The 13,744-nt window shown below is 39.7% G+C and overlaps 1 protein-coding gene across 1 annotated transcript in view; it reads right to left on the reverse strand.

The window, feature by feature from the left end:
• Nucleotides 1–4,225: 4,225 nt before the first annotated feature.
• Nucleotides 4,226–13,744, reverse strand: part of dner (delta/notch-like EGF repeat containing) — a 74,139-nt gene continuing 64,620 nt past the window's right edge. Inside the window, exons 8-13 of the mRNA XM_067594482.1 lie at nucleotides 12,200–12,433; nucleotides 8,578–8,700; nucleotides 8,322–8,435; nucleotides 7,844–7,975; nucleotides 7,508–7,754; nucleotides 4,226–5,910 (exon numbers count right to left, since the gene is read on the reverse strand). Coding sequence (XP_067450583.1) covers nucleotides 5,799–5,910; nucleotides 7,508–7,754; nucleotides 7,844–7,975; nucleotides 8,322–8,435; nucleotides 8,578–8,700; nucleotides 12,200–12,433 — 962 coding nt within the window. The 3' untranslated portion in view covers nucleotides 4,226–5,798. The remainder of the gene's footprint in view (nucleotides 5,911–7,507; nucleotides 7,755–7,843; nucleotides 7,976–8,321; nucleotides 8,436–8,577; nucleotides 8,701–12,199; nucleotides 12,434–13,744) is intronic.

The raw sequence follows: 13,744 nt of genomic DNA on the forward strand, positions 1-13,744 counted from the left end.
AATTGTTTTTGTACTTATGCATTCATTAGCCTTTATTGTACATGCATTTTACCATAACAGGGTAGACATGTAAGCCTGACCATATTGAGCAAATAATTTGGGCTTCATGATATTACATTTTCACAGTATGTATGCTGTTTGTTAAATCCCAGATACACATTATCAAAACTTCACGTGGATTGTGGTCAATTTATACAATTTTCCAAAAACTTTCTCGTATTATGATTTTCTTACAGATCCCCTCCAAATGTGTTAAGATTATTATGAAATTTATATAGCCTAATATCACAAATCACAAATTTGTCTCAGGGGGGCTTTGCAGTCTGTACAGCAATACAACATCCTCTGTCCTTAGACCCTCGAGTCAAATAAGGAACAGCTTCCTTAAAAAAAACCCTTTAATGGGTAAAAAATGGAATAAACCTCAGGAAGAGCCACAGAGGAGGGAAACCTCTCCCGGGACAGATAGATATGCAGTAGATGTTATGTGTACACACAGAATAGACAGAATAAAAGAAACCTAAATTACAGTAATACAGCATGGAAAAACAGGAGGACAAAACCATAGATAGATTTATAACATATATGAAGAATCGGATCAGGAGGACGTCAAGCAACTACCAGATGTTGCCAAAAACAGATGAGCATGTGATGGATTTTCTGTATTTTCTTGTACTGTTGATCGTGTGACTGTGCAATCACCTACATATGTGTAATCATATAAACTGTGTGTTTAACCTATGTGTGAGGACTGAGTTTAGCTGTGTGTATAGGCCTTGACCGTGGATGACAGTATGTACCCAATAGAAAAGAAATTTTGTGGGCAACAATATAGCATATAGCACATGCACATAACTTTGATTAAAAAGAAAATCAGTCCACTCTGGGCACATGAGAACAGCACATACTGGTAACCACTGTAGCTTTATTGTAACCAATGAGGCAAATTTGTCCTTGAATGTTGCAGTATCTGTTGCCTACGTGACTGACCACAGCTGTCTGTACCAAATTTTTGTAATGTATTGCAAGGTCATGAGTGATAACATTGGGGGAGGAGTTACGGGAAAGGCTCCACAATAGGAGGAGTTGAACAGAGGGTATAAGTATTAGTATTAGTATATAAGTAAGTGTTGATGAGTTGGTCACTGAGTGTCTGCCTCATGAACCAGCCTCCAATTTGCTTGTATCTTGCTGAATACACAGTAAATCTATAATTACATTTAACTCAGCCTGTTTCAATGTATTTCTTGATTGTTTGAATTGGTTTTTGACTTTTTGGGTATTTTGACTATTTTTGAATAATTATATGTTTTGGAGGATCTGAAGATTCACTCGCCTATCTGATAGATTTTTCCACCACAAGCGACACAACCTCCATTGCCTGTGAATACTCATTTCAGTCTAACATAGTTTTTCCACAAAAAAAGTTAAATTATCCCCTCAAAATCCTTAAAATGACATCAGCTCTTTCTCCCTCATGAAAAAATTGAGAATCAATGAATATGCAAATATTTTTCATTTCAGAGGTTTAACCTCTGGACACAAGATGTCTCCTACTTCACTGTAAAGTCCATTGTCAGTTTATGTGCACTGGAGGCTTCAAGTTTTCACATCACACTTGTGTAAGTTGAATACTGGACCGCGATTGGCTCCAAACTGGTTGCAATGCGACAAGATGCAGATGAATGTGAAAACAAACTTTGTACATACATCATTCTGCACAGTGATGCTCAAACATCCAACTGAAGTGACAATAAGCAAAACGCATTTTTAAGTGGAATGGGACTTTATATCAAGAGTTACTCATGTTAAAGCTGCACTAACCAATATTTTGACCTTTATTAACAATACATGACTTCATGTAATGTGAGTCACTCCTAGAGAAGGACCTACAGAGATTATATACGTCCCTCTCAGTTTAATGAAGCATTTTAGCCTCTTTCAGTTTATTGTTTTGGTTTTTATGGCCCGCAACTTTAAAGTTTTGGATCAGTCTTACTCACTCTCATCAGCATCATTTTAAACCACATCCAGCAGCTGTTTCCAACATTTTGATAAACCCACTATATGCTATCTAGCACTAAACCCCAGACAGACAAGGTCAGCAACCACCTGGTGAAAATATTGGAACGTTTAGCAGCTGGGGAGCCAAATTTCTCCCTGGATTTTGTGGATAACCAGACCAAAGCTAAAAACAGAGGAAATAGTGGACTAACATTCATCAGGTGGCCAAGAACATTAATTACTAAAATAAAGCACATTATCTGTAATCAAACTGAATACCTGGTGTATGTCCCTTGTATGGATGTCCACCTTCTCATATTTGTCTGCATAAGATAAGGACCACAACTCTGGCTACAACGGCAGAAAATTAGTTGCTAAAACAAGTGAGTAGCTAAGTCTCTTACTGACATTTTGAACATTTTCAACATGAACAATGAATGATTTTTCAGCTAGACATCAAAAGGCACCAATAATGATGTTTAACACCATATTAAAGAGGACTTCAAGGACAGACAATTAGTCATCCGGACCAGACTAGCCAGCTAGTGCAGGAATGCTGGTAAAATGGTAATGATCATATAAAAACCTAACATAAATGGCATGGCATTATTTCAGTGGTGAGTGGCAATAAATATGTGGTTAGTTTAAATCTTCCATTCCCATACTTCTGAAGTTTTGCAAAGGCAGCTAAGGACAAAGTCTATGGTGAATGGTTGCAGTCATGCCCACACATTTTGATCTTCTTAAGCTTCTCAGAAACAAGTTGTAACAAAAACATTCAATCCCCTAGACTGTTTTGAACTGAGATTGGTTCAGTATGACCTTGTTATTCTAAAAGTGACGTCTGGAAATCCACTGGAGCGTTATACATTATTCTGTGGAAAAATTATGAATTAATTCATTTTTACTGCAGCTAAAATATTGTACATATTTTAGCTATTGGGTAATAATTGTGTTTTTTCTGAAAAGTGACCTTATAATGAAACCATATAGCTGCTTCTAGCCCAGTGACAGAATCTCACAGAGGCCTTGAAAGAGACTGAGGATCTCTGCAATAGACGACGTGTAGCGTGACCCATGTCCTGAACCTCTAGGGCTTAAAGAGGGAAAAGGTCAAGCACAAGGCCTCTGACTCCAACCATAAGCAAAAGTGAGAGCTATCTATACCATCTGGTGCTCCTGCGTTGTGTGTGTGTTTGTGTACACACATAATGTATGTAGGTACGTTGAGCGACATGACTCCCCAGTCCTAGTCTGTATTTAGAGATGTTTACATGGGGAACATCTGGATGAAGCCTGAGGTCACTGAGGGTGTTCACATTACCAACACTCCATAAAAGGTCGTTCACACGACTGACGGCTCGGTCTGGTGGGTTTGACCTTGGGACATCGTAGGAAAACAGATGCTCGTTTCCATGTTTTCAAAATATTTTTTATAATTTCAGTCCAAAAATGTATTGCGGCGTGCTATTGTGTCATCTAGACAGCTTTATGGTCATCTATTTAAATTTATAGAACTGCTGTATATCCTTCTCCATCATACTAATGTTTAAAAACAATCAACAGTACCACTCAATAAACAGTGGGTTTATTTTCTAACATTGCCTTCTCATTCATCTTTTTAAATGGAGTTTCAAACTAATCTGATGAGGGTAATTTATCAAAACTCAATAGTTTTTTGTTACAGACTGAAATGTGTCTGCAATACAGATTATTGAAAACGGACAAGTACCAAAAGCTGGCAGTGAATGTCTGGGCAGATTCGTAATCTTTCATCATGTATTTTTATATTTTTTTATAGATTTATATTTTTCATCTTTGCATGATTTACAGTTAAAAAAAAAAAAAATCCTTATTTATCTTATACCGACCCTTTACACAGCCCCTCAGTTCAGCTTGTCTGCAACAGGCTGTTTTAGCTCCTGTCTCTTTAAGGCTCCCCCCCTGAGGATCCCACCCTGTTCTTATTGGCCAGATGCTCCTGGAAGTATGTTTAATCTGAGTAAGACCCCAGGCAAAAAAATCTTTTCGTTTGATTTCAGCTGTAAGTGTTCTACACACATACCTGAAAAACAAAAACAAAACAAAAAAAAAACATATCACACATACTTTTAGCATCATTTAGGAAAACGCCAACTCTTGCTGTTGGGAATAAAACACAAAACCTACTTAAATTTAGTTTATAACAATTTAGCCAGAATTCACACAAGACACCCAGTGATTATGTTCACTTTAATCTTTATTGTTTACATCATTCAACATAGATAATAGGTAATCATGTGGTTGCTGTGTTTAAAATGAGAGAAAACAAATTTGAGGATTAGCTGAGCCTATTGGTAAAACATTGCTTGACCTTAAGAGGAACAACACAGCTGCACAGACAGAGAGTTTTCCATTGGCAGGACACAGAAGCACATATATGCTGGAGCAGTCAATATCATCAACTTTTCCCCTTATTTCCCCCTCTACCTCTCGCTCTCCTCCTCTTCCTCCTCCACCCGTCAGTGTCAAGGCCATTCCAGCAGAGAAACTATTCAACATTGTCAATACTAGAGGTGAATTTGTACACTGGCATAAACAGGTACACCGAGTAAAACCAACTATGTTTCTGTGCATTTAGAAATATACCTACCTATTATCCTAAATATCACTGAAATACATACAGTAGGATGGTAGGGTCACAGTACTCCAGCGAACCCACTTTCTTTACTATTCATACACCACTGAGAAACTTGCATGTAAAGAACAGGACGATATGTATTTTTAAAAGAAAAAAAAAGTCTCCCTCTGCTCCTGTGCGAGTAGTATTTTTATACATGTGTGTATTTGATCTACCAACCACAAATTACCCAAAGAAATATTTGGCACAATCTTGACAGAGAAAAATACAACTGCAATGAAAAAATAAACAACCAACAACCAAGTACAAAGGATTTCAAAATAATGCAGAGAGAACATTAAATCTAACCATGCACGAAGTAAGGCAACCTACTGCAGATTTTTTTTTTTAAATATAGAAAAAGATACAGTGTATGCACCATGATGGGTGCACCTATTTCTACAACACCTGTAAGGACTGTCAGCACTGTCTGCTGAGTTTACATTTAGAAATTGGGCTCCTGGGTTGCAGGCCCCACCTGCAGACAGACAGTCTGGTGCAGACTAAAGTCATCACTCTATTGTACAGCAGAGGTTACTGGTAGTGTTGCCCATCATCAGTTACTTAAGTAATGCAAAGTATGCTCTTATGCTACAATAAAGCCTTATCATGGACTTTGACAGGAAAATAGATGTATCAAATTCCAGATTTGTTCTTTTTAAACTATGAGTATGTTTTGTTTTTTCTCCATTTTACATTCAATTTTGTTTTACTGTTTGTTTGTTTTTTTTCTTAAGAAATACTTCAAGATTTATACTGACTTTCTGTATGTGTGTGTGTGTGTGTGTGTGTGTGTGTGTGTGTGTGTGTGTTGTCTGTCATAGGCTACTTTTGGGGACAAATTTCAGACTAAAGACCAGTTAATTGGGGATGGTTTGTCTAATTGGGGACAAAAGCCGTGTCCCCAGTTGGGAAAAAGCTGGTTTTAGAGTCATTGGTCAAGGTTAGGGTAAGGGTTAGGGTTAGGCAAGTAGAGGTTATGGTTAGGATTAGGGTAAATCTCCAGGAAATTAATGTTAGTCTGTGTAATGTCCCCAAAATTGACCATGATCTGATATATGTGTGTGTCTTCATGCACATATGTACATGTGCAGTTATATGTGTACAGCTTGTGATGTGCTGGGACGGTTGTGTTTTACAAATCCTTTGTTTTGATGAGAGTAACCAAAGGCTTGTCATCAGGACTGTAGTCTTCATAGGCGATGGGAGTGGCATCGTACATGGCAGGCCTGGACTTCTTGCCAAATCTAATAGGAAAACATAAACATCAAATGTGCATCAATATTGCATAATCAGGTAACAGTTTTTCAAAGCAGCTTATCCTCTGTTTGCCTTAGAAGTTATATGGTCAAAACATGAGAGCTGAGAACTTTTATTATAGGGGCACTCCAGTGATTAAATGGGAAGTTCAGCAATTTTACACTTCAAAGACTGTTTACAGTGATGTCACTTGAGGCTAGAGGCCCGAGGTTATATTAGCCGCTACTAGCATAGCACACCCAAATCTCTGAACCAAAGTGCTAGCAGCAAGCTCCAGGTCTGTAAAGTGAAGCCAATGTGGAAGTGCCTTAAACCTGCATTCTTTCTAATGGCTATCAGGGGGCGAATCCACTGGCTCCAAAAAGAAGTCTCGTTGTATAGAAGTCTACAAGAAAAATGACTCTACACCTCACTTGATTTATTACCTCAGTAAACACTTTCCTAATGAGTTTATGGTCCCCATCAATAGTTTCAAGTCTTCTCAAATACAGCATGATGTTCATTTTGTAAATTATGGTCCCATTTAGAGTAAAACAGGCAATAAAGCAGGGTATGCTTTAGGGTGTGGCTACCTTGTGACTGACTGATTCTAATCTGGGGTTATGTATCCCCATTTTAACCCCAGATTAGAACAGGAGTATAGATGTAGTTGTCTCTATTTTAGTGTGTTTTCAGTTCATGAAAGTTAATTGTAACATTTAGGTCACCTAAAAAAGTCTTGTTCAGCGTTTGGTTGTACTAAAAGAGCTTTTCAGTTTTTCTGGTAAGTACATTTTGTTTGAACCTGTTTTTAACTAGCCAAAATTAGCATTGGCATCAGCATTATCACAGTTAACCATAGACTGTAAATGCACCATGCTAACTAAGCTAGCAGCTAGTGTTGGGGTCATCTCCACTCTCGTCCAAATATGGTTCATTCTGGCCAAAAATCCAAGATGGCAACAGTCAAAATGCCAAATTCGAGGCCTCAAAGCGGGAGTCCACAAACCAATGGGTGACGTCCAGTGGCTACGTCCATTATTTTTTTATAGCCTATGGTTGGCGGTTGAATTGCACTATGCAACACTAAATCATACTCTTTTAAGTACTGAACCTTCATAAATTTAGGGGGATCACAAGGGACAGATAAAAACTGGATTCTACACTTTCCACAGTGCAATTATTAGCATCTTTCTGGTAGACCTTCCCTGCCTGGTAAATGCTCACCTCTTTTAATCTCCCCAGTTTGTAATGCAGGCTTTCTGTTTCCAAGTCTGTCCGACCCCAGCGAGTGATAACCCTGATGACATCACTATGACATCATCAGGGTTATTTTGGAAGACTTGACAAAGCTCCTTGAGAGCCACAGAAGACATTTTTCAGGGCGAGTTGTACCCTCCATGACTACTAAATAGACCTTTATTTGTAAAATGGCAAGTGAATATAAAGGAAACTCAATGAGTAAATTAAATCACCTCATTAAATACAGAAAAAGCACCAACTCACAACTGCATAAATTACTCTGTTTAGTGGTAAAGAATACTATAAGTAACCTACAAGTCTTTGTTACACTTTGTCGTTAATCAACACAGTTGAAAAACTAACCTGGCGTGGCGGATGGAGGCGATGGCGTTGCTGAACTCACTGTCGATGCTGCGGCAGTTGTAGAACTCCTGGTAGGCGTGGCGTGACGACCCCTGGTACTCAATACGGCTGATGCGACAGATGCCCACGATGAGGATGATGAGCATGAGGACAAAGGCCACACACAGCGCTCCGATGATGATATAGAGGGAGTGGCGAGGCATGTTGGTCAGAGTGTCCTCAGAATGTGCTGGCTTCCACTGCAGGTCTGACACACACACATAGAGGCATACAGCTTTTCACGTGTCTGATTTTAGATTAATACCTGAACAGACGTTTTCTGACAGGTTGACTTACGGATCTCACAGCTTGGCCCCACCCACCCAGGTGGACAATGACAGGTGAAGCCATTTGATTGGTCAATACAGGTGCCTCCGTGGTGACAGGGGTTGCTCTCACACTCATTGATGTCGACCTCACACTTCTCCCCTGAGTGGACAGGTAAGGTTGTGTTCAATAACAATTAGAACAACAAAGCCAAGAGCAGAAAGTATTCACAGTAGTCTGATTCTTGACGCAACGGTTTTCAAACCCGGGGACACTTTAGGGTTTAACACCAATCAAAATGCAGAATTGTCCTGTGTCACAAATATTATCACAGTAGACTCTGTATGGGAAGGGTAGCTCTGATCATATTCTTTGTATCTTAGTGGAAAACCTAAGCTTAATGCAGTTGTTAGTCCTTGGTATTCAGGCTTATCACCAGCCATGAAAATCGTACTAAATGGTAGCTTGCCTGCTAATATTCAGGCTAATACAAAGTACCAGTGCTCACCCAGGTATCCAGGTGGGCAGGCACAGGAAGCATTGAGTCCTGCACTCTCACAGCGGCCTCCATTTTGGCAGCGCATCTTCAGACATGGGTCCTTGTAGATTTCACAGTGTCTGCCTGCACACACACACACACCTCATATTAATATGTCTCATTGGACATTTTGTCCTGTGAAACCATAAAATGCAGACAGTCTATGAGGAAGCGAAGTTTATTTAAAAATGGGAGCCCACATCTATTAATAGACATCCATACATACCTTCAAACTGTGGTGTGCACACACACTCATAGGCATTGATGAGATCCCTACAGGTGGCGTAGTTCTGGCAGGGTGCAGACAGACATTCATTGTACTCCTCCTCACAGTATAAGCCATGGTAGCCTTAATGGGACACAAATACACATGGTATATATAAATGTTAGAGGCATTAAAGAATAAAAAAAAAGTTACCCCAAAGGATGTTTTCACCTGTATTTATCTAGGAAAGAGTTTTACTGAAAATGTATGCTTTTTAGCTGTGATCAGCCATTCACTGTAGATGTGGCAGTGGAGGATGAAGCTCTAAACACTTTGTAGTTTAGCTCAGCCGGTATTAGATTAGTAATTAGTTTGTCATAACTGAACTTCAACCCTCTAATTTTAAGTGAGTCAGTGTAACATCATAATTATTTTCATGCACACTGACTTGGACAATTCTCAGATTTACATCTCGTATGTCATTTGATGTGCTGACACAATACTCTGAACTCTTTCTGTATATATTTGTGTCTCTGTTAATGTATAAGAAAGAGAGGGAAATTCTGCATATATATGGATGTAGCATACTACTGGTAAGCACTATTACTATTGCAGCAGTATGTAGTAAGCTTGGCAAAGAGAAGTTCTTTGTATAAGCACTTCAGCTGCCACCTGATTTAGATTTCTCCTCCAAACATCCTGGCTGGCCACTCATAAAGCTCTCAGAGCTTAACACAAATTACAGACTTGTCCAATCAGTTCTGTTATTCACAAATCACCCCAGAGAACGTCCCAGTGCAACTATAACATTTGTCTGCAGGGCACTAATGAGAAGAGCGTGTAGTGTTAAGTGCTTTCCTCATTCACTGCCATTGCAACTGTACTGTAGAAGTCCAATTTTTTCACATTTCTCGCACTCATGTTGCACCCACCACTGATCCATTTCAAAGAATTGTTTAAAAATTAGACCCAGATGTACAAGACAACAGCACATCTTTGGATCCATTGCTGCTTTGATACAAATGCAACAACACTAAATTACAGATGTCAATCAATTAAACTTTAAATTGTCCAATAAGTGTATGAATATATTGTAAGCCCAGTATTTTTTAGTGCCATTAGGCATAAGGTCAAATGACATGCAGTGCACAGTATTTTCCATAGGATGGCAGCTGTGTACTGAGGCAGAATGAGCCTGTAACATCTGAAAACATGGTCAGTGCATGACAGAAAAAAATCAGTGCCCTCTCCTGTGTTTGTTCAATAAATGGCCACTCGAAAGACAAATGCAAAGTGTAATCTGCAGTACAGTATGTAAAAGAATATATGGCATAGCTAATTGTGTCTGTTTAACTGCCACAGTGTGTGGATACGCAGACACAGCTTAAAAAACACCGGTAAAGACTAGAAGTGCATGTTTGTCTGGATGTGTATTAACACACTATGATTAATTTTGGTCCCACCGTGTATTTAAATCAGCAGTAATTAGGCTGACAAATAGCTATAATGTATGGTAACACTGGTGACACTCTCAAATGAACCGCTACTTCATAGAAATATTCCACCATCTATGACAGAGGAACCAAAATCACCAGAGGACCAGTGTCTCTCGAGTCTCCACATGACTCGTGTGTACAATCTGTTTTCATTAGCTCAGCTCCCAGTTTGACTAAATTCCTCGATCGGGTCCCAGTGCTTGCTAAATTTCAAGGAAACCCTCCCTGGGCCACAGCTAACGTGTGTTTGGGGAAGGAAAGAGGGGGAATTAATGAGGAGCCTAGTTAGAGCCTTGTGGGTCCTCTCTGTGAAATGCCAGTGAAATGTCAATTGCCTTTCCAAGACTCTGTCTGCTTTCTTTGGGCTGGTTGGTGGGCTGGCAGCCTCTTGTGTGAGCTGGATTACAAGAAGCTGGAGGACAGCTCCTTCTACCTATCAGCTCCTCAGCAGCCTTCTTTCAGACAGCCAGCAGGCATTTACACAACCCCTACACACATCAACACACTTATACCACAGACTGACAAGCACACAAACCACTGTATTCCTGGGCGTGCACACGCAGACACAGAGATACAAACATTTGTACACATCAGACACACACACACTCGTACCTCAGACACCAGCTGGTGTTTTGATGAGGTGGTGAAAAGGTCAGTTTTGGTCCAAAACAATGTGTGTGTGTGTGTGTGTTCGTATGTGTGTGTGTGTTTGTGTTTTGCATGTGTGTGTTCGCTGTAATGTCTGGGATGCTAATTACAAATCACCAGTTTCACCAATCCCATTAGACAGGGCTGTCTGAGTAGAGACATTTTATTGGATGGTAGCATCTGCTCAACCAGCATACAGTCACAGACACAGACAATAGACACACACACACACACACACCTGTAAAGTAACTGTTTCACCATGGCAACTAGACAACAAAGGATGCCAGGGAAATGAGGTGAGGTAAATGGCAGGAAGATAAAGACAAGCAAGGACAAAAGGACAAGTATGAAGATGAAAAAAATATGAAAGAAACACAAAGGTTGTGGTTAAGAAAATGTTTGACATTGGAAAGAATTGGAAAGCGCCAGGACACTGTGAGACTGAAAATCATTCAAATATTTGGACAAACATGAAGAATATAATGTGTAGTGGGATTGTAAACTCAAGAAATAGCTCTCCAAGTTCAAATATTTATAAAACGGTTTCCCCAAAATCTTACAACTACATTTCAAAGCTCAGACATCTTACAAAATCTAAATCCATGAGTGAAAGAACAGCTGTGTAGCAATTCATCTGTGTCCTGCATAGACAGCACATCTTTATCTAAAAGACATTTACAAGATCTCCAAACAGTCAAGATATATTTATACCATAAGCAACTAAAAATGATTTGAAGGTCTTAATGTTTTGTGGTTAAATCTATATTGTCACATTAAGAAGCAGCTGTAGAGGCTGCTGTTACAAGAGGATGAATGAGAACATGAAATAAGAGATCAAGATGGTGACTGGCTCGCACATTCGACTGACAGATGGCATAAACAGAGAACAGGAGGGGCAGGAGTGTGTCAAATTATGTTTATGGGCCACTGGGAAAGTCATCTGTCTCACCATCCCAGCAAGGTAATTGCAAGACAATGGATAATGATAACTCATCATTCTACTCAGTTGATTTCATCACTGAAGCCTCAGCACCAGTGCTACAATCATCCCATCTAAAAACAACTCATCATATTTACTGCCATTCTGAGCACCGAGTCTGAGACAGTGCTACAAGTCACCATCCTTTTACTTATTGCAAACCTTTATGTGTTGGTTGTAAAGCCAGATTTAGAGCAGAGATAAGGGGCAAAGAGGAAAATGGAACAAAGAGGAAGAACATGTACCTGCAGCACAAACTGTATTTTGGAAAAAGAGTAAGAGGACTTGTATAAAAAATAGCAGTTATTTCCGTTGATTCATAGATTTAAATTTGGAAAGTCATCTAACAAATGCTCTTTTCATCATTTAGCTAATGTTCAATAAACAATGACGTGAGCTGTCTCTCCTCTATCTGACTTTGGATAAATTTGGCCCACAGCGTCATGATGTTAGCAGGCAGCAGCACCGTGAGCCTTTACTAAACGTGTCAGTCACTGAGATGTCTGACAGCGCAGCTCACCTGGGACACACAGACACCTGTAGCTGTTGCCCACGCTGCGGCACACCCCGTGGGCACAGGGGTTCAGGGCACAGAAGTCCACCAGCTGGGCGCATGTAGGGCCGGTGAAACCTGCTGTGCAGCTACAGCCGAACCCCAAAGGGCCTGGACCCTGTGCGTAGCACGTCCCATTATTGTGACAGGGGCTGGAGGCACACGGGTCCACCTTCTGCTCACATGTAGCACCCTGGTATCCTGCAGGAGGGGTTAGAGGGAGAAAGTAAGTGGGAGATGGCAGGATAGTGAGGGAAAGAGACAGGAAATGATGAAAATGTCATATGGCTTCAACCAGTTTTCTGATCTTTAATCCATAACTTTGAGACCGTGTGTGCCTAATACTAGAAAGGCTCTCACTGTTGTGTTTAAGACATTGTAAATTTATCATTAACTTCATAATTTAATCACAAAACTGCAATTTAAAATGTACAAGTGTTCTTATCTACTCCTTACACCAGAAGCACAAAGCTGGTAGAGTTGCAGGCAGATTGCCAGTTCTGTCAGACACAAATCAGCTAAACTTTTTCTCAAGTTTTGGGGCGGGGGTGGTTATGCAAATCAAGTGGTGCAGTGCAAGATATGACATCTATTTAGAAAAGAGACAGCATTTACTTTCCTGCCCACTAAGATCACCTCTTAATGCAAATAAGCTCATGGGTTTAGAGACCTCTACACTGAAATGTATGGTAAGTTTTGTCTTTCACTTTAATAATATATCTATTATAAACATCAAATCAAGATGCAATTTATAATGTCTTTAAGGTACTGTCTCTACGTCATTACATGACTCTTACCAATGATGTCACCCACAGCTGCTTTTAGCATCTTTGAGTGCCTTCCCTCACAGAGGATTAAATCTGTACAGTTATCCGAGGGCAGCCAAAATCATGTGTTCGTTTTATCTGCAGTCTCTAACGTGAGGGATGTGCTGAGCATTTTGAATTTGTTACCACAATTACGCATGCCTCATTCAATGTGAGTATCTTAATTTAATCTCATGACACAGCACCAAGGACTAAAAATATGCAGCCTCCACCAACATCTGAAACTAAATTTCCAGCATGCACAACAGTAATTTATTCCACATAGATTCCAAGCTGTGCAGCGCAGGTCATTAGAAGTGTAGCAAGCATCTGCAGGATGACATTGGATGTTTTTCTTGAAGCAAAAACATAAAAAAGCAAAATATGTTATGTAACGTAAACAAGGTAATTATAATTGCATTAAACAAGCTTTCACCCCGGTCACAAAACTAGCCTGTGATATTTTAAACTTTTAACTCAATGCCTTTCTAATGCAATTATTTCAACTTTTAAAGTTCTACTTGTCAGAGTAATTTGACACAATCTGACTTGGTTTCCGTCCTCAGACACAGTTTAAGATTATTGTTTATAAAGACAACTACTTTAACATTTTGGGCTCACTGTTTCGCATCCTTGCTGAGAGATAAACGAGAAGATCATGTCTGTACTGTTAACTGTGGAGCTAAGATTAGCTTAGCTTAGCTTA

The sequence above is a fragment of the Thunnus thynnus genome, chromosome 7, assembly GCF_963924715.1.
Source record: "Thunnus thynnus chromosome 7, fThuThy2.1, whole genome shotgun sequence".
NCBI lineage: Eukaryota > Metazoa > Chordata > Actinopteri > Scombriformes > Scombridae > Thunnus > Thunnus thynnus.